Source organism: Phacochoerus africanus, chromosome 6 (genome assembly GCF_016906955.1).
Source record: "Phacochoerus africanus isolate WHEZ1 chromosome 6, ROS_Pafr_v1, whole genome shotgun sequence".
Taxonomy (NCBI): Eukaryota; Metazoa; Chordata; class Mammalia; order Artiodactyla; family Suidae; genus Phacochoerus; species Phacochoerus africanus.
The window spans coordinates 82912965-82936278 of NC_062549.1; the positions used below are offsets into that span (position 1 = coordinate 82912965).

Genomic DNA, 23314 nt, shown 5'->3' on the forward strand with positions numbered 1-23314 from the left:
AAGATAGTCTCTTCAATGGTGCTGGGAAAACTAGACAGATACCTGCAAAAGAACCAAACTGGACTACTCTCTCTCTCTCTTTTTTTTTTTTTTTTTTGTCTTTTTGCCATTTCTTGGGCCGCTCCCGCGGCATATGGAGGTTCCCAGGCTAGGGGTCGAATAATCGGAGCCATAGCCACCGGCCTACGCCAGAGCCACAGTAACGCGGGATCCGAGCCGCATCTGCGACCTACACCACAGCTCACGGCAACGCCAGACCCTTAACCCACTGAGCAAGGCCAGGGATCGAACCCGCAACCTCATGGTTCCTAGTCGGATTCATTAACCATTGCACCACCACGGGTACTCCTGGACTACTTTTTCACAACGTTTATAAAAATAAACTCAGTGGATTAAAGACTTAAATGTAAGACCTGAAACCATAAAACTCCTAGGGAAGAAAACAAACATGGGCAGTATATTCTTAGACATTGGTCTCAGCAATATTTTTTTTTTTTGGACTTATCTCCTCAGGAATGAGAAACAAAAGTTAAAATAATCAAATGGGATTATATCAAACTAAAAAGATTTGCATTGTGAAGGAAACCATCAACAAAACAAAAAGTCCAGGTCTCTTGTGGCACAGTGAGTTTAGGATCTGGCACTGTCAATGCAGCAGCTCAGGTCACTGCTGTGGTATGGTTTTGCTCCCTGGCATGGGAACTTCCATGTGCCACAGGTATGGCCTAAAAAAAGAAAAAAAAAATTTGAAAAGTCCACCTACTGAAAGGGAAAAGACATCTGCAAATGATCTAACTGGTTAACATCCAAAAGAACTCATACAGCTCAACATGGAAAAAAAATAGACAACCCAATTTAAAAATGAGCAGAGAACCTGACGAAACATTTTTCCAAAGACATACAGATGGCCCACAGACATATGAAAAGATGTTCAACACCATAAATCATCAGATTAATGCGAATCAAAACTACAATGTCATTACCTCACGCCTGTCAGAATGGCTATTATCAAAAATACAACACATAACAAGTGTTGGTAAGGATGTGGGGAAGATGGAACTCTCATGCACTGTTGGCAGGAATGTAAATTGATACAACCACTATGAAAAACAGTATGGACTTTCCCCAAAACATTAACAATAGAATTTCTGTACAGTTCAGCAACTCCACTTCTTAATAGTTTTCCAAGGAAAAGAAAAACACTAATTGGAAAAGATATATGCACCCCTATGTTCACTGCAGCATCATTTACAATTGCCAAGATATGGAAGCAACCTAGGTGTCCATTGATAGATGAATGAATAAAGAAGATGTGGTATGTATTCACAATGGAATATTACTCAACCACTAAAAAAATTAAATCTTGCCATTTCCAACAACATGGATCGACCTAGAAGGTGTTATGCGAAGGGAAATAAGTCAAATAGAGAAAGATAAATACCATATGGTTTCACTTTTACTTGGAATTTAGAAAACAAAACAAATAAACAAACCGAACAAAGCAGAACGCAATCATAGATACAGAGAACAAACAGGTGGTTGCCAGAGAAGAGGGAAGTTGGGGAGGAAATAAATAGGTTAGAGAGATTAAGGGTTACAAATTTCCAGTCACAAATGAGTCAAGGGGATGAAATGTACAGCATGGGGAATATATAGTCGATAATATTGTAATAACTTTGTAGGTGACAGATGGTAACTCGACCAAAAAACAAAACTGAGAAAAGTTTTTTAAAGTGCTTTTCTGAGAGCTGCTTCTCTTTATGTGGCTTTACTGCTGTTTCTGGGATGAAAGATGGATGAGGTTCAGGGTAAGGAAGGAGTAAAGAATTCCATAGCTAGAAAACTGCAGAAGGAATCCTAGCAAACCACTATAATCCAGACACTCTGATACCACTGGCCCTGAGTTACTGTTGCAGCTTTAGAGGACTTGCTCCACCATGGGGCCTCCCCTCTGATCTGAGTCATAGAGAGAGTGGTACCCTGTCAGGACCATCCAACCTACCTGCAGCATCCAGGTGTACTACTATGACTCTCCCTGCAGCTTTCCAGTCAACAAACGCAGAAGCTTCCTCATAGGCAAAGCTACAGCCTGCCTGAGGTGTTCCAATGGTGACCAACTCAAATATTAGTGAGTGCTAAGATCAGGGGAAATCCAGAACAGAGAGACAGGAGTGGAGGGTAAGCGTAGGAGATACACACAGAATGCACTTTTGTGAGCGCTTTCTCCTCAAACAAGTTTAAGAAATTCACTATTTCCATTCTTTTCTCCTGCCTAGAATGTGTTTAGGCCCCCCAGGAATACTGGTTCTCTCTGGAATTCTTGCAAGGGCATGTACTTGTTTTGAGTGGAGGAAAATGCATATTGGGTCTTTTTTTGTGTTTTTTGGCCGAGCCTGCAGCACATGAAAGTTCTAGGGCCAAGGATCACACCTGTGCCGCAGCAGTGACCAGAGCCACTGCAGTGACAACACTGGATTCTTAACCAGCTGCACCACAAGGGAACTCCCTGATAGAGGATTTGGGACAAGCCAGAAGCAGTCACAAGTGAAAAGTCTGAGTGTGGTGAATATGCTCCTAGGGTAGCGCCAGGTGCCTCCCACCCAGTGTTCACCCAACTCACAGTGAGAGTAAGCCACGTGCTGGCTCTCAGAGATAGCTTCCGGCACATCTTTGAGGTGGTTCCTGAAAGAGAACAAAAGTGCACATGGCTGTCCAGCTTATGACACAAGCCCAACATACAGGACACCCGAGATTTTCTCTGGAGAACAACACGTTTCTTAGAATCAGAAAATCAAACTCCTTTTTTACTGAAAGCTATCATCTTTCCCCCTTTCTCCCTCTCCTACTTTATCTACTTGTGCAATTGTTCTCTGAATTGCAGTTTTACAGTCACTCCAATATACCTTATTTATAGCTAACCCTGTTTAGCTGGATCTTCCTAGTTTGTGCTCAGTGTTCCACTGAACACAATTCAAGCAACAGTAGCAACAGCTGAGATAAGACTTCAGGACCACAATCACATCTGTGATATGCTAATTCGACCAATGATCCTGTGAGAGAATATTACTGTGCCCATTTTGAAGATTTAAAAAGTGGGTCCTAGAAAGGTAGCCTGACCTATGCAAAATCAGACAGCCAGGAAGTGGAAAAGCTAGGACTGAAGCTAGAATCTCTCACTCAAAGTCCTAAATTTTTTTATTATGCCACTTGTCTTATCTGAGAAAGCTATATCTTCTACATCATCAAAATTAAATCAACTATTGACAGGACAGAACCCTGCAGCATGTCATTGAAGATATCTGTTCATTCATCTCGAGCTTTAAGATGAAAAGGCAAACTTAGACCGTTGTAGGAGTTATTGTAAAGATTTGAAACACACACAATAAAATCTGAACACTTCAAAGCTAATCAGTCACATCCCCAGAAGTCTCTGACTTCTCTCAGGCCTAAAAGAGATGAGCCTTTCATCTTTATAAGTTGCTCATATGAATTACTCACCTTTCCTAGGTGAAATCTAGCTTTTAAAAAAACTTATTGAAACATACTACTCAGAGATAATTGTGGGAAGGACAGAGTGAATTATTAAAATTTTTAATTACCTATTTTTTACGTGTGGTTGTTCTTTTAAGGATAAAACATTGCCAGTTCAAGGTTCTCCTGGGCCACTCTTATAAAGAACAGGTAATTATGAGTTTGATATATTTGGCTGATTTTGTTAGACATTGAATCGAATGTTGAAAATATTTTTCTATCAAAGGAAATGTAAGTGCTACCTACTAGTGGGTTCTTTGCAAGATGATTATAAATTTCACATTGGCAGAAATCATAAGGTTTTACTGAAATTTCTCTACTCACCTTTCCTTGGCATCCAAGAAGGCTTTGGCAAAAGGGTTGTACTTGATTTTGAGAGCAGTTATCTTGCGTTTACAAAGACAAGAGGGGTTAGTGAAAGTAGAACATGCATGGGCAGACAAAACACTTTATCTTCACCTGTGAATTTCTATAAAATCAGAATAATTCTCTTTTTTTCTCCCTCTCCCTGTTTCCTGTCTTACTTCTGCATTAAATCACTATTACACTGTCCAGAAAGAAACATTTTATTTTTACATATGGTGGAAAGGGCGAATGCAGTATAAAGTGAGCAAAGAACGGTCAAAACATTAGAAATGAACAAGGCCTGCTGTGCCAAGCCTAGCATTCATTCTATCATTCATTCATTCATTCATTCCTTTTTTTCAACAATTGAACACCTACCGTGTATTGGTTTCTTTTCTAGTCACCGGGACACAGAGGAAAGTATACAGGAAGGATCCTGCCCCTAGACTCTAGAGCACAAACTAGCATCAACTCCCTAACTCTTAAATAATCACTTGCCGTTTGGGCCATGTTAACACAAAAAACAATCACCTCCAACCACTGTCACTCTTTATCGCCCTTGGCCTTAGTCTGCTTCGTTTTTCTTCAGAGCCATCTGACACTCATATATTTTATACACACACACACACATACACGCATTTTGTTTTTGTCTCTATGCACTGGGGTATAAGTGCCTTGAGGACAGTGCAGAATTACCACCAGGTAGAATAACATCCAGCATGTGTAAATACTCAACAAATATTTGCTCAATAAAGGAAGATTTTGGCTCCCTCACCCACTCCTGTGCCCACTATCCTGTGAGGGTGCCTCAATATTGAATTGGCAGTGATACGTTGTCAGAAGAGGGAGGCTCTGAGATTAGACTTTCCTGAGTTTGGTTCCCCTGGGGCAATGCCAGATCCTTAATCCACTGAGCAAGGCCAGGGATCGAATCCACAACCTCATGGTTCCTAGTCAGATTCATTAACCACTGAGCCACTACGGGAACTCCCACATATTGTCATATATTTATAAATGCACAGAATGTGCATGGGAAAAACACTCTAAGCTATTATTTGTAATGTTTCTAGGAAATAGGATTCAAAAAGCAGGAAGGAAAGTGTACATTTTAACCTTTTATTTTTCATTTCACCGTACATACTTCTGTACTATTTATCATGTGACTGTTTTTTTAAATAAACATGTCTTGGAGTTCCCGCTATGGCACAATGGGATCAGCAGCATCTCTGCAGCACCAGGACAGAAGTTCAATTCCCACCCCAGAGCAGTGGGTTAAAAGATCCAGTGTTGCTACAGCTGCAGCATAGGTCACAACTGCAACTCAGATCTGGTCCCTGGTCCAGGAACTCCATATGCTGTGGGGCAGTCCCCAACAAACAAGCAAAACCCATGTATTACCTTTTAAATTTTTTTTAAGGTTTAATCAAAAAAGAATCCAAAACACCAGGTACCCTGGTAACTAGCAGGTCTGGGAACACCCAACGTATGTGAATGGACCAAAAAGCCCCACTCCCACATAGTTCACAGAGGCCAGATTCTGGCTCCTCAGCTCAAACCACCAGAGTGCTTGAGTTGGGCAAGAAAAGATCTAAGTGTGCCCAGAGAAAGCTAACAATAAGCATAACACAAACCCAAAGAGGGTGCATGACTGGATCAATTCCTACGGACTTCCTTCAGAGCAGGAAAAACACCCAGCTCTATGTAGCCAAGGGCCTGGACACAAAGACTCCCGGTTTCTGCTGATTGTATTACAGAGCACAACCACGCCTTACTGGCAACAGGAGAAGGAGCACCAGTGGGCCTGTGGAAAGAGCCCTCCTCCTGTTTAACTTCATCTCTGCCAAGTGTATCTCAGTATATCTGAGTCCTGGAAAGCCCACCTTTCATCCAAGCCTGGTCATGGCAATAAAAGCATCAGCACCCGGTCCCACACACTCTCCCAGGTAACATTTATAAACACACACACACACACACACACACATTCACTCACCTCCTCGTTCTGATAAGCAGTCACAGCTATGAACTGGGTTTCGGGGAAGGAGCAGTTCATCACCATTCGATGGGCACCTCCAACACGCACTATGTGAACTTGGGGTTCATATTTATGCAGAGAATTCAACATTATCTGTTGAGGTGAAAGAAGAGAAAGAGACGACATGCAAAGCCTGGGCAACACAGGCGATAGTTGACCCAGCACTTTGGTTAGTTCCGAGCTCAGCATCCACCCCAGTTAGGGCCACACAGGTCGAATCCCCAGTCACCTGAGCTGCCACCACCTCTCTGAGAAATGACTGGTGGAGATTTTTCAGAAGCACCCAGGAAGTGTGTAATTTTGGAGCCGCTTATTCCAGGGCGATGGGAAGGTTGCCAGGGAGAAGTTGGTCTAATGAGTGCTCCGTTTTTTGCCCAAATCCTGGCTTCCTTTTTTCTCTCTCCCTATTTTCAGCACAACAATGTGGGTTTTGATCTATTACAACATATTGCTTTTCTTCCCACGAGGAATCCTTATATCTCAAAATACTGACAAGACCTGCATTACCTACAGAGTAAGGATCTCTTATACATGATGATGACATAAAATCCACTCTGTGTGATCGAAGGTTTACTGAAAGTCTGTTGTAAAATCTGGGAGGGAATAATAGTTTACTTGTCAATTTCTTCTTTTAACAAAGAATTGAACTTTCTGAATACTGCAAAGACTTGAGTGGATGACTTTCCATTCCTGAAACAAGAACTCCTGCATCCCCGGTGGCTAAGCCCAGAGATCAGAGAAGGGGTAAAAAGTCTGAGGGCTAAAAGGCTGACCAAAGGCAAATCTGGGGAACAAGACCTCTTCCTCCCAGCTGTGTCTCTAATCCCCCCAAACAGTCTTCATTTGTAAAGGAAATAACAGCCTTACACAGTACACTAGTATTTGCAATCCTAGCAGAGAAAACAAAAGAGTAAAAAGCCTCAAAATCTTGTTTACTCTAATTGGAGACCTTAAATAAAACCTTTCTTATTTAAGGTTTGTTTGGATTTTTTTTTTTTCTGAAAACCCAAAGCTGATTCAGTATTCTATTGATAATTATCATAATGCCCAAGTGGAGGGAGCAATTATTTCATTTAGGAGCTGCTTTTTTATTAAGGTAGTTGTCTACTGCCAACATGCCACTTACACCAAAAAAAAAAAAAAGTGGGGGGCGCGGAGAGGGAATAACAAAACCCTGGTACCACAAACCTCTCCCTCCTCCCCTCCTCCGGGGCTGGGTAAAAAGCACCACACACAAGACAAAACTCTGAAAGGCCCCTGATGATTAAGTAAACTACTGCACTCTCTCACTCTCTTTTAACATCAGGAAGTCCATTAAAAACTGAAAGCACCAATTAAGAGCTGTTTATTCCTGTTCACATTTGGACTCTGGGGAATAATTGGCTTCCGTGAGCGAAGAGGCCGGTGAGGACCCCTTAATTACCTAAATGCACCCTTGATATTTCTTTCTTGGACCCATCGTACCTGCCCACCTCCATTGAGCTTGTTGGTCAGCTTCACTTTGCTGAAGGAGATGGGAGCCTTCATCCAGTGGGCACCGAAGTTGGGAGAGTCTGGGTGGATGTAGACACAGCTGTGGCTGGAAACCTCTGGCTTGCCCGCGGGCACCCATTCCCCATTGACGTACTTCCAGCGGTGACTGTCCGTCGGGACAAAGTCCAGCAGGAGGGAATACATGGCATTGGGGTCCAGCCCCGTAACACTAATCTTGAGGACAGGGAACATCCGTCTAAAAGAAAAGGCAGAAACTGAGCCACAGGAAGGATGTTAGAGTGTTAGGGACACCTCCCCCCTTGTCCAGCCATCTCTCTATGGGGAAAGGACCTTCCATGCAAGGCCTTTAAGGGTGCAGAAAATGCCCTGAGGCAGGCCAGATAAAAAAGGAGCAGGCTGGCGGCCCCAAGTCCAACTGAGCCTCTTTTTAAATGTATTTTATATTGAGATTTTACTTTAAGAAGTTGTGCTCCATTAAAAAGTCTGAAAATCGGAGCTCCCATCATGGCGCAGCAGAAACAAATCCGACTAGGAGCCATGAGGTTGTGGGTTCGATCCCTGGCCTCCATCAGTGGGTTAAGAATCCGGCATTGCTGTGAGCTGTGGTGTAGGTCGCAGATGTGGCTCAGATCTGATGTTGCTGTGGCTGTGGTGTAGGCTGGCAGCTGTAGCTCCAATTAGACTCCTAGCCTGGGAACCTCCAAAAAAAGTCTGAAAACCACTGATTCAGTCATTTGACTAGAATGAAGTTTCCCCTGAAGCTTAAGGTCTATAGTCAGACGCCACATTCTCAGAGAGAGCTTTCTCCAAACATTTCCTCCCAGTATATGTCAGAGTTTCACATTAATGCCATAAAGCAGCCCTTCACCTTCTGGCAAAGAACACCAGTTCTGAATAATAGTAATAGCAATAATAGGGAAGACATGGTTTCATGGTCAAGTGAAAAGCAGCATCCTTGACTATACAAATTTAGACTAGCTCCTTTTCTGCAGGACTTGTCAGAGGCTTTAATACAGCAGTGTGCACCATGAGCCTTTGAGAAGGAGCTGAGGAATCGTGCGCACTCTGCATTTATGTAACAGTAGAACCATCTTCGAATAGAGCATTTTGTGCTAATTTGCACTCAAGAAACTCACCTCTAGACACATCGTTCTGATTAGTTGGTCCTTCTCCTACCCTCTAGAACAACACTGGCAAGGTTACTCTTACAAATCTTTGAAGAAGCTATCTCATCTGGCTTCTGATTCACTTTAGTTTATTTTTCCTTCACTGAACATTCTAAATTGCTCAATCTCCTCAAAAAACCCAGTTTCTGGAGTTCCCGTCGTGGCGCAGTGGTTAACGAATCCGACTAGGAACCATGAGGTTGTGGGTTCGATCCTTGCCCTTGCTCAGTGGGTTAACGATCCAGCGTTGCCGTGAGCTGTGGTGTAGGTCGCAGACGCGGCTCGGATCCCGCGTTGCTGTGGCTCTGGCGTAGGCCAGTGGCTACAGCTCCGATTCAACCCCTAGCCTGGGAATCTCCATATGCCGTGGGAGCGACCCAAGAAATAGCAAAAAGATCCAAAAAAAAAAAAAAACCCAGTTTCCACACACGCCACCATCCAATTGCCCAGAGGTTGCCTTATTTGTCAATATGTCTGTTAAGATCTGGATCCCCAGGCTGAGAACAATTTACTAGCAACCTACATAGAGTGGCCCATGAATCAGCAGCATGGGTATCAGGTAGTAATTTATTAGATATGCAGCTCCTCAGGCCTCACGCCACACCTACTCAATCAGAATCTGTGCTTTTACCAAATCCCAGGTGAGATGTTGGAACATGCAAGCTTCAAATGTACTGCCCTAGAGTATCTTTAGCTTTTAAGGCAATAAGTAAGGAGATAGGCAAGGGAGCAGCAGGGAGTCACTCGAAGGATTGGTGCTTCTATGTGGACTAGGAGAATGAAAGGAGGAAACTGGAATGTGCCCACCGCAATCCAAGGATGCCAAGACTGGGAGTGTTCAAGGAAGAACAGGCATGGGCAAGGAACTGGAGGGCCCCCAAGAGCATCCTCCTGTGTCCAGAGGTGCATGGCTTTAAGGTGAGGTACAATGGGAATTACTACATATAGAAAGTGAAGAAAGTGACCAGAAAATGATGGATGACACAGATGGATCTAGAGATGGACTTGAGCTTTCCAGGCTCCCCAGTCTCCCCACTTTAAACCATGGGGGGGGGGGGGGTCCCTGAGCTCCCTGAATAGAGAGGACTTTTTTTTCTCTTGGCTCACCCGACCTCACTGATACTTCCTTTCCAACTCCTTCTCTGGGTTTTCTTCCAACTTAATCCTCCAGTCATGGATGCATAATGGGGATCTGTTTTCAGCACCCCCTTTTTTCTAAATACCTACCTTACAGACCACTTCTAATCTCAAGGCAGAATGCAAAGGGCCTGGGGGATTTTACCATCGCACTGACCAAGGTTCGTACCCCTGCATGGCATTTAGCAAGCATGCAACAGAAGTACATTTGAGAGGTCATACAGAAGAATGATTTCAAGTGTAAGTTCTGGTTCAGTTTGCTTTTAGCTCCTGAATTATGGCTTAAACTGATCCTGCTTAAATTCACCAAACATCAATTTCATCATCCTTTCACCCAGCCGCATAAAGTTGTTTTCAATGAGTTAAATCATACAAAGTAATTATTCTAATGCCTGGCACCTCTAAGTGCAAGTGTTGGCTGCATTGTCACTGTATCCAATCCCTTCAGCGGGCCCAGCTCCACTTCTGTTCTAAAATCTTACCTTGGGGCAGTGACTTTGGAAGTTGAAAGCACAACAGACATCAACTCAGCCTCCCTCCTGCCTGGCTGGCAGAATCTACTGCCCCCTGCTTTTCTCTCTGGAAATAAGAAGGCTCAGGTAGAGTGCTGTAGAGTGACCACTAAAGGCCATGGGGTTTATTTTGGAGGTGACAAAAATGTCCTAGAATTGGAAAGCAGTAATTTTTGCACAACTTTGTGAATACTCTTAAAAAAAAAAAAAAAACACTGCTGATTGTACACTTACAAAGGGTGAATCTGATATTTCATAAATTGTTTCTCAAAAAAGAGTAAGTGAATCTTTTATACCACCTCAGTTTTTAATTCTTCAGCTAAATCACTATCATTTGCACAGAGATCCTAGACTTGGGGATTATCTGTGGGAAATGACTAATCCTGATGGTTTCCTCCATTCCTTAACTAGAACAGTTTTTCTCTTCCCTCTGTTGTGCTTAAGGAGAGAAAATTAATTTGGGGGTGTCCCACTGAGAGGGACCAGGGATTGAACCCATGTCCTCGTGGAAACTAGTCAGGTTCATTACCACTGAGCCACAACAGGAACGCTGAGAAAATTAATTTAAACAGGAGGCTAGAACAAGTACATGAATCAAGTGAAATTTCTAAGGGAAAAAGTGCCTCACATGATGCATTCCAAATCCAGGTCTTGCCTGAGTGTTGCATTGCTTCTGTCATCACTCCCCTTCCTACCTTCCATGACATGATTATACTTTTATGTCAACAAAAATGACAATTCTCCCCTAGGGAGGCTGCTTATGTCATCTAAATTCTGCCAGCTACATATTCTTTTGTCCTTTCTTCAAGAGAAGTATTTTTATCCTTTCTCTTTATATCAGACTAAATGACTCCCTTTTATAGTATACTTTAATGTTTTCGACTATTTTTAATCTTATTGGCCATGTGGAGAAAACAGAGACCCCCTGAAAGTACAAATGCCACTCGCAAAGAATTATTAAAGTAGGCATTCAGAAAAGCTTTTAGAGGTCAGATAGGGTCATTTTTCAGCCAAGAGTCTGGCTTATTTGTATGAGGTACACAGATGGTCTGATTTCTGGTCCACTGCATTTTCTGAAATACATTTTTTTTTTAAATAGAACACAGGAGCAAAATGTGTGTAACTGTCATTTCAAACACAAAAGTTTAAAAGTATAGAGAGTTTTCTCAAGAGTATGTAGCACATGTAAAGGTGAAAAAAAAAAAAAAAGAAAGAAAGCTCAAGGATGTTCCCCTGTGGCACAGTGGGTTAAGGATCCAGTATTGCTATAGCTGGCGCACAAGTGGCAACTACAGCCCAGGTTCAATCCCTGGCCCAGCAACTAACTTCCACAGGTTGAGGGCACGGGCGGAAAAAAAAAACCCTCACATAGCAAACCTTCCTCATATACTAAACTGCCAGAACAATGACATAACTACTCAAATGGTTGTTATCTTAATGTGAAATGTTAAGTTTCATAGAATTCTGACTTAAGATTCACAAGATGATTTAATGCAAGACAGTTTTCCAAATGCTCCTAGTTAACATATACCGAATTCTACTTAGCCCCTAGTTTATCTCATTTAAGTCTTACTTCATCCCAAAGAGGTAAATGCTATTACGCCCATTTTACAGGAGAGGAGACTGGGGCTTGGAAAGCACAAGTTCATGCCCCTCTGCCCCCTCTGCTTCTCTTTTATTACATTCACTATACCTTTCCCTCTCTCTCTTCTCATTTTGGTTTCCTCTAGAAGGTAAATATGGTTGGGCCACAATGAAAGGAAAAGCATCCCTCAGTGTTTTCCTAACTCTTAATACCTAATTAAAGATTTGTTTACTCATTTAACAAATTATTTTTGGGTGACTGCTCTATGCCAGAAAATTTCTAGATGGGAATTCAATGGCCAAAAAAAAATCCCAAACTCAGTGTCTTATTCATGATGCTTACACTCCTCTTTTTTTCTTTTTTTCTTTTTTTGGCTGCCCCATGGTACAGGAATCATATCTAAACTCTGGATCCTTAACCCACTGTGCCAGGCCAGGGATTGAACCTGTGGCCCAGCACTCCAGAGATGCCACCGATACCCTTGCACCACAACAGGAACTCCTTCATGATGCCTACATTCTAACAGAGAAATCAGGCAACAAAAATATAAATATGTATTTTTATAATGTATAAGATAATTTTAGATTGCAAGAGAGCCATGCAGGAGTTAAATTGGTGAAGCCACAAAGGGAGATTAAACGGTAAGGTGGTACTCTAGACAGACCTTAGGTAAATCCAAGGGTGATGTTTAAACAAAGACCTAAATAATGACAAGAAATGAGTGAATGTCAGAAATAAGTGATGTAAATGTACCTTCACGTGAAAGGAATAGCAAGTAAAAAGGCCCCCAGGTCCAAATAAGCCTGAACTGTTGAGAACTATTGAAAAAGAAAAGGCTGGTTTGGCTGAGACAAAACAAAGCAAAAATTCAAATTTTCATTTCTGCTGCTAATAGGTTAGAGTGCCCTCATCTCTCTCACAACTGTATCATGCTAGGTCTCACCAAGAATGTAGCACTCTAAGATAGAAAACGTGTAATGGCTTTTCTTCTGTCAAGCTACATTTGGGAGTTCTACCTGATGTTCTAAAGAAACTATGATAGTATGAAAGGATGCTCAACATCATTAGCCATCAGGGAAATACAAATCAAAACTACAGTTCAATACCATGGCACCCTCATTAGGATGGCTATAATTTAAAAGGTAGACAATAGCAAGTGTAGGTGAGAATGTGGGGACATTGGAACCCTCATACATTGTTGGTGGAAATATAAAATGTCCAGCCACTTTGGGAAAAAGTCTTGCAGTTCTTCAATAAGTTAAAATACAGAGTTACTAGATGACCCAGCAAATCCATTCCTAGGTATATATGCAAGAGAAAGGAAAACATACATCTACATAAATAATTGTATATAGGAGTTCCCGTCATGGCTCAGAGGAAATGAATCCAACTAGGAACCATGAAGTTGCGGGTTCGATCCCTGGCCTCGCTCAGTGGGTTGGGGATCCGGTGTTGCCGTGAGCTGTGGTGTAGGTCGCAGATGTGGATCGGATCTGGCGTTGCTGCGGCTGTGGTGTAGATCGGCAGCTGTAGCTCTGATTAGACCCCTAGCCTGGGAACCTCCATATGTCACAAGTGCGGCCCTAAAAAGACAAAAGACAAACAATAATAATAATAATAATAACAATAATTGTATATAGACATTCATACCAGTATTATTCGTTACAACCAAAAACTGGAAACAAAACACATGTCCATTGATGAGCGAATAAACAAAATGAGATACACAATGAAATATTATTTGTCAATAAAGGACCACATATTGTATGATTCCATTCATATGAAATGTCCAAAGTAGTAAACAACCTAAATGTGCTTCGACAGATGAATGGATTAAGAAGATGTGGTATATATACACAATGGTATACTACTCAGCCATAAAAAAACAAAATAATGCCATTTGCAGCAGCATGGATGGAACTAGATACTCTCATACTAAGTGAAGTAAGTCAGAAAGACAAATACCATATGATGTCACTTATATCTGGAAACTAATATATGGCACAAATGAACCTGTTTACAGAAAAGAAAAAAACTCATGGACACTAGACTTGTGGTTGCCAAGGGGGAAGGGGAGGGAGTGGGCTGGACTGGGAATCTGGGGTGAATAGATGCAAACTATTGCATTTGGAATGGATAAGCAATGAGATCCTGCTGTATAGCACAGGGAACTATATCTAGCCTCTTGTGATGGAGCATGATGGAGGATAATGTGAGAAAAAGAATGTATATATGTATATGTGACTGGGTCATTTTGCTGTATAGTAGAATATTGACAGAACACTGGAAACCAACTATAATGAAAAAAATAAAAATAATTTTTAAAAAATTTTAAACAATAATAATAATAAAACTCTGCATTGAACACACACACAAAAATAAATGCCCAAAGTAGGCAAATCTGTAGAGATAGAAAGTAGGTTATGGTTGTCATGGCTAAGGGGTGCAGAGTTTCCTTGGAGGATAATGAAAATGTTCAAAAATCATTTGTGTGAAAGTATGCACAACTCTGTGAATATAACAAAAACCACTGAATTGTATTCTTTAAGTGAGTGAATTGTATGTGAATTATCTTAATAAAGCTGTAACAAAAAAAGTAAAGAAGTAATGAAAGAAGGGAATAAAGAAGTAAAGAGGCCATAGCATCCTGCTCTTAGAAGGCTCATCTAAAACTTGATAACCATGCGTTCCCTTCTTCTCTAGAACTTCAATTGCTAAGGATTTTATCAATTTTTTTTAATCTTTTTGCCTTTTCTAGGGCCACTTCCAGCAGCATATGGAGGTTCCCAGGCGAGGGGTCGAATCGGAGCTGTAGCCGCTGGCCTACGCCAGAGCCACAGCAACGCGGGATCTGAGCTGCATCTGCAACCTGCACCATAGCTCATGGCAACTCAGGATCCTCAACCCACTGAGCAAGGCCAGGAATCGAACCCACAGCCTCATGGCTCCTAGTTGGATTCGTTAACTACGGCGCCACAACGGGAACTCCCAGGATTTTATCAATTTTTAAAAAATTTTTATTACCGCATGAATGAACTAAGAGATGCTATGTATTTTTATCTCCATTGTGACAATGAGGAATAAATAAAAGTCAGTCCACCTGCCAAAAGCCTTGTAACTGGGTCTGGAACCTACCTTTCTTCCTCTAAGCCAAATTCAGATCCTTCTGCCTCTTTCTCTAGCCTCACAAGGCCTGGATGTGTTATCTATTTACTTATGGACAGCACTCATGACCAGGCAGTGTTTTCAGGGATGAATTGCACTTCTCATGAATTTGATCTTTTCTCCCTTTTCTTCCCAAGGTGTGGTGAAGCACAAAGATGGCCAAAAGTCTTTAAGAAGCTGAGAAATATGTAAATCAGTGCCTACATCAGAGAAAGAGAGAGACACAGAGAGATAGAGAAAAGCAAATGTGCAGGGGGTATAAGCACTCCCCAGATGAACCAGAGATGCTTATGCTTGGCCCCTGAACTCTGTGTTGCTTTGCTATGAGGCTAGTTTTTCTGTTATTTCCCTAATGGGATCTTGAAAGCCAACACTGCTGAAGGAGGCTGTGAGGCGTGATGTCTGAGGGAGAAAAGAAGGCAGCGATAAAGGAAGATTTACTAGGTATATGAACCGCAGAGATGGTTAAAGGCAAAATGAAGGAAGTTTCCCTTGTTAAATTCCTTCCCCCATCTCCCCACGGAACTATAATAATCATGAAACAGTCATCAGAGCTTTTAGAGTGTGTGTGCGTGCTCCTGCATACCCAGGGTGCATGGATGGTAAGGCTTGTGAAGGTAAGAAGAGCACCAGGAAACTGAAGTAGCCTAGTCAAGGCAGATCACACAAATACATATGATCCTCATAAACTGCAATTGTAAACTTCAGAGAAAAATATCCATGGACTACAGGAACGGGAGAAATTACTTCCAGATATGCAATCCTGATTTTTCTCTCCTCTTGCATCACCATCCCTGGAAACTGTGAACATCAGCTCATTGCACCAACGTGACTTAATCACTGGCAAGTTCAATTTAGTGGTGCCAGCACATATTTTATGATAACAAATGGACATATCAATTGTATCAGAAATCCTTCCAATTTCTTAAACTCTCTTCAAGACAAATTTAATCCTAATTAAGTTGAATTAGTCAACTGCATGAAAATACACATGAAATCTAACATCTTCCCCCAAGGTGAAGATATTACAGTAGAGAATACCAAAGGTGCCAGAGATTTTGTTTATTTGCCGCTGAAAACTGATATAATTTTTTTCTGCAACCGTAAGTTCCTTAAAAAATGGAGATGAAAGGAAGTACTTACAAGCTGGATACACTAAAGGTGATGCAAATGAGCTCTAGGGAGGTGTTACAATTTTTATTGTTATGTCTGAAAAACTACCAAATATGAAAAACTAAGTGTTTTAAATAAAAAAGAGGAGAAGAAGGAAAGAAAGAGGAAAGGGAAAAGAAATACTAAAACAGGAGAGATGGTGATCATTATACAACTACAGATGTAATAAGGAGAGAGAGAGGAAGCAGGGAGGGACAGAAGGAGGGAGAAATGAATATTATCATAACGCCAGTTTTTAGGGATAATTCCGTGTTTTTCAAGGAAAATCTTCTGAGTACTTTTGTATTAAAGTATAGTTGAATTACAGTGTTTTTAGATGTACAGCAAAGTGATTCGGTTATCTCTTTACTACTTCTAGTCAATGTCAGAAGCAAGCTTCCTATTTATGTATAGAGAGAGGTCTCCATTTGAAAATGAGTCTTTTGATTCATCAGCCCATTCTATGCTATTTCAAACCTTGCTGTTACACAGGACAATTACACCAAGTGTATAGGAACTGATTACCCCAACTGCAGCTGTTAGGAAAGTCAGTAAGTCAACTGCCTACAGGAGCAGGCGGGTAACCTAAATGAAAAGGGCTCAGGCTGGGTATTAACTACCAGAAATATTCTTTTCCCCAGAGAAGGGCCACAAATCCATCTGCCTCAGCGGCAGGAGTTGATGTGAAAGACAGGGAAGGGGTATCTGGAGGAGACACTATGATGGGTCTATAGCTAGAGGAAATGGGTTAAAAGGAGAGATATAGGAATGGATGGTTAGAAGAAAAAGAGGGGGAAAAGAGATGAAGAGGAGTGTAAAGAAGACAAAACAAGAAAGATGCATCTATATTAAGAACGGGAGAATGTTGTTAATTTATTCTGAGCAACTATGAGATGGAGAGTAATTCCACACCGGGATGGCTTATTAACAACCACATCAGTTTCTTAGAGATTTACCTTTCCTTCCTTATCTCAAGTACAAAGGGAACTTTCAATCTTCTGGCAAAGTCTTGACCCTAAGTGGTTCAGAGACTTTTGCAGAACCTAAGAATAGACTCAGTTCACCGAGGAGGTAAAATGGCAGCAGGACCTGCACAGAAAATAAGAAAAACCACAATGGGAGTTCCCACTGTGATACAGTGGGTTAAGGATCCAGCATTGCTGCAGCTGTGGCTCAGATTCGATCCCTGGCCCAGAAACTTCCATATGCTGCTAGTGTGGCCATAAAAAAAAAAAAAAATTACTTAAAAAAAAGAATAACCACATTGACCATAATTAGACATTTTCTCCATAGTTAATACTAAGTGACTTTAAACATATAAAGAATTTTAGATTTTAAATATGGAGAAAAAATTATATAGGTGCAAAGGCAAAAGAAATCTCTTCTGAAATTATAATAGTACATACCAATATGACATATTTTAAAGTGAATTTTATAATGGTTTTGGAAACTTTTATTTATTCCCCTTTGAAATAGATGAATTATATTTTAACTCAGTGATTGTACTTTTTTTACTTTCATATATGACCACTTTTACACCCAAATAGATAGCGTGAGGGAAAGTACTAGTGTAACTGCTATCCAATAACTACAAAGAATAATAAACAGAAAGTTCTACCTATTATCAAACATCATAAAATGTTTACAATTATATCATCGCTGATCTTTGAAAGGAAAGAAAGTAATTCCAATTAGGAATTTGGGGTGATTCTTTGACATTAAAAATATGATTTCTGTTTCTTCCTACCAAAAATAATGTGTCTATATAGAACAAGGGTAAGAAGAGGTGTAATTACAATTTAAAATATTAAAAATAATAAATCCTACATGTGAAATAAATATGGGATCCATTTAGAAAGAGGAAATAGAAGCATCAAGCAAAGTTGATATTCTGACTATTATTAATAATCAAAATTTTTTGAAATGCCCTTATTTCAGGAGCACCTTTCACTTACAAAGCACTTTAATGTCACACAACAACACTCAAGTTCATAATTCTCCCAGGTAGACAAGGAATGGTTTGTTTTCTGCACTGTGCATTTTATTCGGAAATGGAAAAGCGAGACATCAGAAACAGAAGCATTTTTCACAAGGATAAGAGCCTGCCCGAAGTTCAACTAGCCTGGACTTTTCTCTCATTAGAGAGCAGAATTTCTATCAAGGGTCACAATCAGAGTTCTGCTGAAACTAAGCATACTGAAAATGCCTTTCAACATTTTGTATTTTTGTGAACATGTGAACAGAAAGAACAATATCAACTGAATGTTCGGACCAGTTTGGCCACCCTGGGAGCAGTGAGATTTTCTTTCTAAATATTTGTATCTCCTCTACTAAACAGAAGCTCCTAATATTACCTCGACAGACACTAGCAGGGCTAGATTTAATAGAATCCAAGAAATGTCCACAGAGATCCGCTTCAGTTAATCCCCAGTTTATTGCAAGGGGAAAAAAAAAAGGCATCTTCTCTTTTCTTAGCTGGTATATTATGGTTTCATTAACTATTATGGTAACAGCCCTCACATCATCACAAACACATAGGATCGCAAATGAACATTCACCACAAACACACAGGAGGAAGCAGAAGCAGGGGTACGAAGTGAGATTAAGTTTGCCTTTTGTTTCTGAATCTTCAACCAGTCAGAAACATCTGGCAAGTTTGCTATACTTCAAAGGAAACCATCCACCTTCCAAACCAAGTTGCCATTTACCTTATCCGAACAGAGTTGGGGCTCCAAGGATAACCAGCTGCTCCAGGACATATGGTCAGTCAAAAATTAACATTATTTTCTGACATTTGCGTGTATTCCCCAAGTCCATGGGACATGCCCCCCTTTATAGTAATTTCCCAGAATTTCTTCATTTAAATGCAGGCAGGACAGGTGACTTCACCCTCCACTTCTCTGATGATCTCAGAGAAATTAATTGAGCTGGCTGGGGGAAAGCCATGTGAGACTGTCCTTCTCGGGAGTATGTTGAACCAGACCCTGCTCTGAGCCTCCTCAGTGTTCAAGGGGCCTCAGGTCCCTTGCCAAGCCCTGCCAGCCCAAGCAGGACCTCACATAAACTCACCTGCCGTTCTTGGTGACGATCATTTCATTAGTGACTTCCTTGAATCTCTGCCAGAGAGGGGCATCCTCCAGAATGATCTGAAGTTGCTTCTCCGTAGGGTCGCCTTTTTCCCTCCCTGCCTGAAGCTCACTTTCCACCACGTTGAGCAGGCGAGAGACGGTGCCATCACTGGTCTTCGGAGTGCCCAGCTCACTCATGGCCATGGGCCCCTCTCAAACTTCACTGAGAAATGTCACCTATTTTGCCTGCTTCCACCTCTTTTCCTCTTGTCACTTGTCTGCTTTTCAACCCCAGCTGGACGGTGCCTGGGGAGCTGGGGAAGAGATGCCCTATCTCTTGCCTAAGCTTCTGGCGTGACACCCCTGAAAGTCTCCAAATTATACCACCAACCTGTTAAGCTTTAGTTGAGGGAGGGGAAGCGGGTGGAGGGAGGGGAGAGGTAGGGAAGAAAAAGCCCTCTCTTAATTACTCATTGGATCAGGTGGGAGAGAGCCTGTCTTTCCATTGGCTGCTGTGCATAGAGTAGACATTTAAGAAGAGTACTCCATCCAAATTACCAGGCTTTTATCTTGCTGTACCTGAAGAGGTCTAATCGGTGTATTGAGGACCATTTTCCCGTTAATTAAAATTGTTCCGGGCCCAGACTGCAACAATCAGGCAAATCATGTTTGTGTATAAATCATGGCATGTGGCACCTATAGGGAAAGAGGTCCCAGGCAGGATCAGCGAACTTGATGCCAATACGGGCTTTCCTGACCCAGTCGAGAACCTAAATCCCTAGCCCTGAATAGAAGAGCATGTGTGGAAGGCCAAGGGCACCGTGCCAAGGATGGCGACAAGTGTACCACAGAATGAAGGAAGATGTTCTCTGAGCCACCTGCTCAAGGGTCAGAGATCAGGAGGAAAGAACTAAGGACCTCTTTCTCCCAGGGTATCCCCTAATGGTCCTCTCTGTCCTGAGCGCACTCACACCCTGCTTGTCTCAAGGGCCCTGGTTACCTCCTACAAGCAGAACAGGTCTGAGCCCTATTCCTCCTTCATAGAATCCACAGCCCAAATATCTCTTCTCTCCAGCCCTAGCCAGAGGGAGAACAAAAATCACTTAGCATCATACATAATCTCTCTAAGGAGGCATTCCGCCCCCAGTGAGTGAAGATAAGTTTTCACATTGGCATGGAGAGCAATTTTTGTCCTGGGTCCAGAAAGGCATTCTGGCATTCTGGGGAGAATCCCCACTTTTGCTGGGGAGATTCTACTAGTAGAAAACATTCTTTTACCCACGACATACAGTACAAATGCGGAGAGGGCAGAGACAATTCTACCTCCCAACTCTGTGTAGGGAGTTGTGAGTTGTTCTCTTGCTACCGCAGAAAGTTGTAGAAGATCGAAAATAAATAAATAGGTAAAAGCAAAAAGATGTGGTAAAGTCAGGGTAAGGATGATAGACAAAATGCATTCAGTGACTACTAAGTACTACTCAGTACATGACGAAGCCTCACATCCAATGATGAATGAATCAGAAATGGCCCTGCCTTCGTGGAGTTCACAATCAGACAGAGATGAATAACATAAACAATTGAGTAAAAGAGTGATCATTCTGTGAGGACTATGGAAAAGGGTGAGAGGGTGGAAAACGTGTGCAAAGCAAGATGGGGAGGATCCTAACGAGGTGGGGTTGTGTGGACAGCCTTCTCTGAGGAAGAGCTATTTCAGCTGAGACCTAAATGATGACAAGGTCTTAGTCTAGAAAGAGAGAGTTGGGGGAAGTGTTCAGGCAGAGGAACCACACGTGAGAAAGCATGGCTCAGGCCCCCAGTGAGTGAAGATAAGGACCACAAGGAGGCCAAGTGTAGCCTCAGGCCAGTAAGAGAACCACAGGAGGCCCAGTGTAGCCAGAACCACAGAGAGCAGAGTGAGATCCGCTTCAAGAAGGGCCTTATGGAGTTCCTGTCATGGCGCAGTGGTTAACGAATCCGATTAGGAACCATTAGGTTGCGGGTTCAATCCCTGGCCTTGCTCAGTGGGTTGGCAATCCGGTGTTGCCGTGAGCTGTGAGCTGTAGGTCGCAGATGCAGCTCGGATCCCACGTTGCCTGTGGCTTCTGGCATAGGCCGGTGGCTGCAGCTCCGATTAGACCCCTAGCCTGGGAACCTCCATGTGCCGCAGGGAGCAGCCCTAGAAAAGGCAAAAAGACAAAAAAAAAAAAAAAAAAAGAAGGGCCTTATATGCTAGAGTGATGAATTTGGATTTTATTCCACATGAGATAGGAACCTATTAGTAAGCATTAAAGCAGGGAGAGAGAGAGTATGTTTGGCTTTGTGTGTGTGTGTTTTAATCTGGCTGATGTATAGGGAATAGAGTAGTGAAAGGCAAGAACTGAAGTAAAGAGAAAAATTAGGAGGCTGTTACAGTAGTTCAGGCAAGAGATGGTGGCGGCTTAGCCCAGGGTGGTGGCAGTGGCCACAAAAACACGTGATTGGACTTGACATACATATTAGCAGTGCAGCAGAACCACATGAGGGACTGGATGTGGGGTGAGGGAAGAGGGAGGAAGTATGTGTCTGAGGTGAATGATTAGATGGAGAACCATTTACTACCACGGGGAAAGGAGGTGGGGAAAGGGGTTTGCAGAGGTACAGCTTTAGTTATGGGAATCAAAATCTTCATTTTCATAGACTTCATATTGAGAAGATTTTGATAGGCTGAATAAGATATCCATGCCCTAATCCCTGGAACCTGTCTATGTTACCTCCCATGATAAAAAGGAACTCTGCTGCTCAACATCATATGTCATCAGAGCAATAGCAATTTAAACCAATAATGAGCTACCACTATGCACCTGTTAGAATGACTAAACCCCCTCCCCCCAAACACAACGCCAAATGCAAAGCAGAATTCCTGTTAGGAATTTTCATTCATTGCTCATGGGACTATAAAATGGTCTCATCACTTCACAAGACAGCTTGGTGGCTTCTTACCAAATCACACAAACTCTTACCACATATCCAACAACCACACTCCATGGTATTTACCCACAGGAGTTGAAAACTTATGTCCACACAAAAACCTGCACACAGATGTTATAGCAGCTTTTATTTATAATTACCAAAATTTGGAAGCAACCAAGAAGTCCTTTAATAGGTGAATGGATTAATAATCCATGGTACACCCTGACAATGGAATGTTATTCAGTGCTAAAACGAAATGAGCTATGGAGTTCCCATTGTAGCACAGCGGAAATGAATCCGACTAGTATCCATGAGGATGCAGGTTCAATCCCTAGCCTTGCTCAGTGGGTAGGATATCCAGTGTTGCTGTGAGCTGTGGTGTAGTTTGCAGATGCAGCTCGGATCCCTCATTGCTATGGCTGTGGTGCGGCCGGCAGCTGTAGCTCTGATTTGATCCCTAGCCTGGGAACTTCCATATGCCACAGTGTGGCCCTAAAAAGCTTGGGAAAAGAAAGAAAGGAAGAAAGGAAGAAAGGAAGAAAGGAAGAAAGGAAGAAGGAAGAAAGGAAGGAATGAAGAAAGGAAGAAAGAAAGGAAGACGACAGGAAGAAAGATAAGGAAGAAAGAAAGAAAGAAAGAAAGAAAGAAAAGAAAGAAAGAAAGAAGGAAAGAAAGAAAGAAAGAAAGAAAGAAAGAAAGAAAGGAAGGAAGAAAGGAAGAAAGGAAGAAAGAAAGGACCTATCAAGCCTTGAAGATACATGGAGGAGATTTAAATGTATATTGCTTAGTAGGGGGAAAAAAAGCCTATCTAAAAAGCCTACATATTGCATAATACCAACTACATGGTATTCTGGAAAAGACAAAACTATGGAGACAATAAAAAGAACAGTGGTTGACAGAGGCTAGGAGAAAGAGGGATGAATAGGCGGAGCACAGAGGAATTTTAGGGCAGTGGAAGTACTCTGTATGATGTCATAATAATGAATATCTGTCATTACACATTTGTCCAAATCCATAGAATATATAACACCAAGAACGTAAATTATGGACTTTGGGTGATGGTGATGTGTCAATGTAAGTTCATCAATGTGACAAATGTACCACTCTGGTGCAGGATGTTGATAATGGAGAAGGCTATGCATATATAGGGGCAGAAAGTATACAGGAAATCTTTGTAC

At 41.9% G+C, this 23314-nt stretch overlaps 1 protein-coding gene across 1 annotated transcript in view; it reads right to left on the minus strand.

The window, feature by feature from the left end:
• The window catches only part of TBX19 (T-box transcription factor 19), a 32808-nt gene extending 13214 nt beyond the window's left edge, over nucleotides 1-19594 (minus strand). Inside the window, exons 1-5 of the mRNA XM_047782974.1 lie at nucleotides 19189-19594; nucleotides 7373-7637; nucleotides 5867-6001; nucleotides 3856-3917; nucleotides 2621-2682 (exon numbers count right to left, since the gene is read on the minus strand). Coding sequence (XP_047638930.1) covers nucleotides 2621-2682; nucleotides 3856-3917; nucleotides 5867-6001; nucleotides 7373-7637; nucleotides 19189-19391 — 727 coding nt within the window. The 5' untranslated portion in view covers nucleotides 19392-19594. The remainder of the gene's footprint in view (nucleotides 1-2620; nucleotides 2683-3855; nucleotides 3918-5866; nucleotides 6002-7372; nucleotides 7638-19188) is intronic.
• Between the last annotated feature and the right edge of the window lie 3720 nt (nucleotides 19595-23314).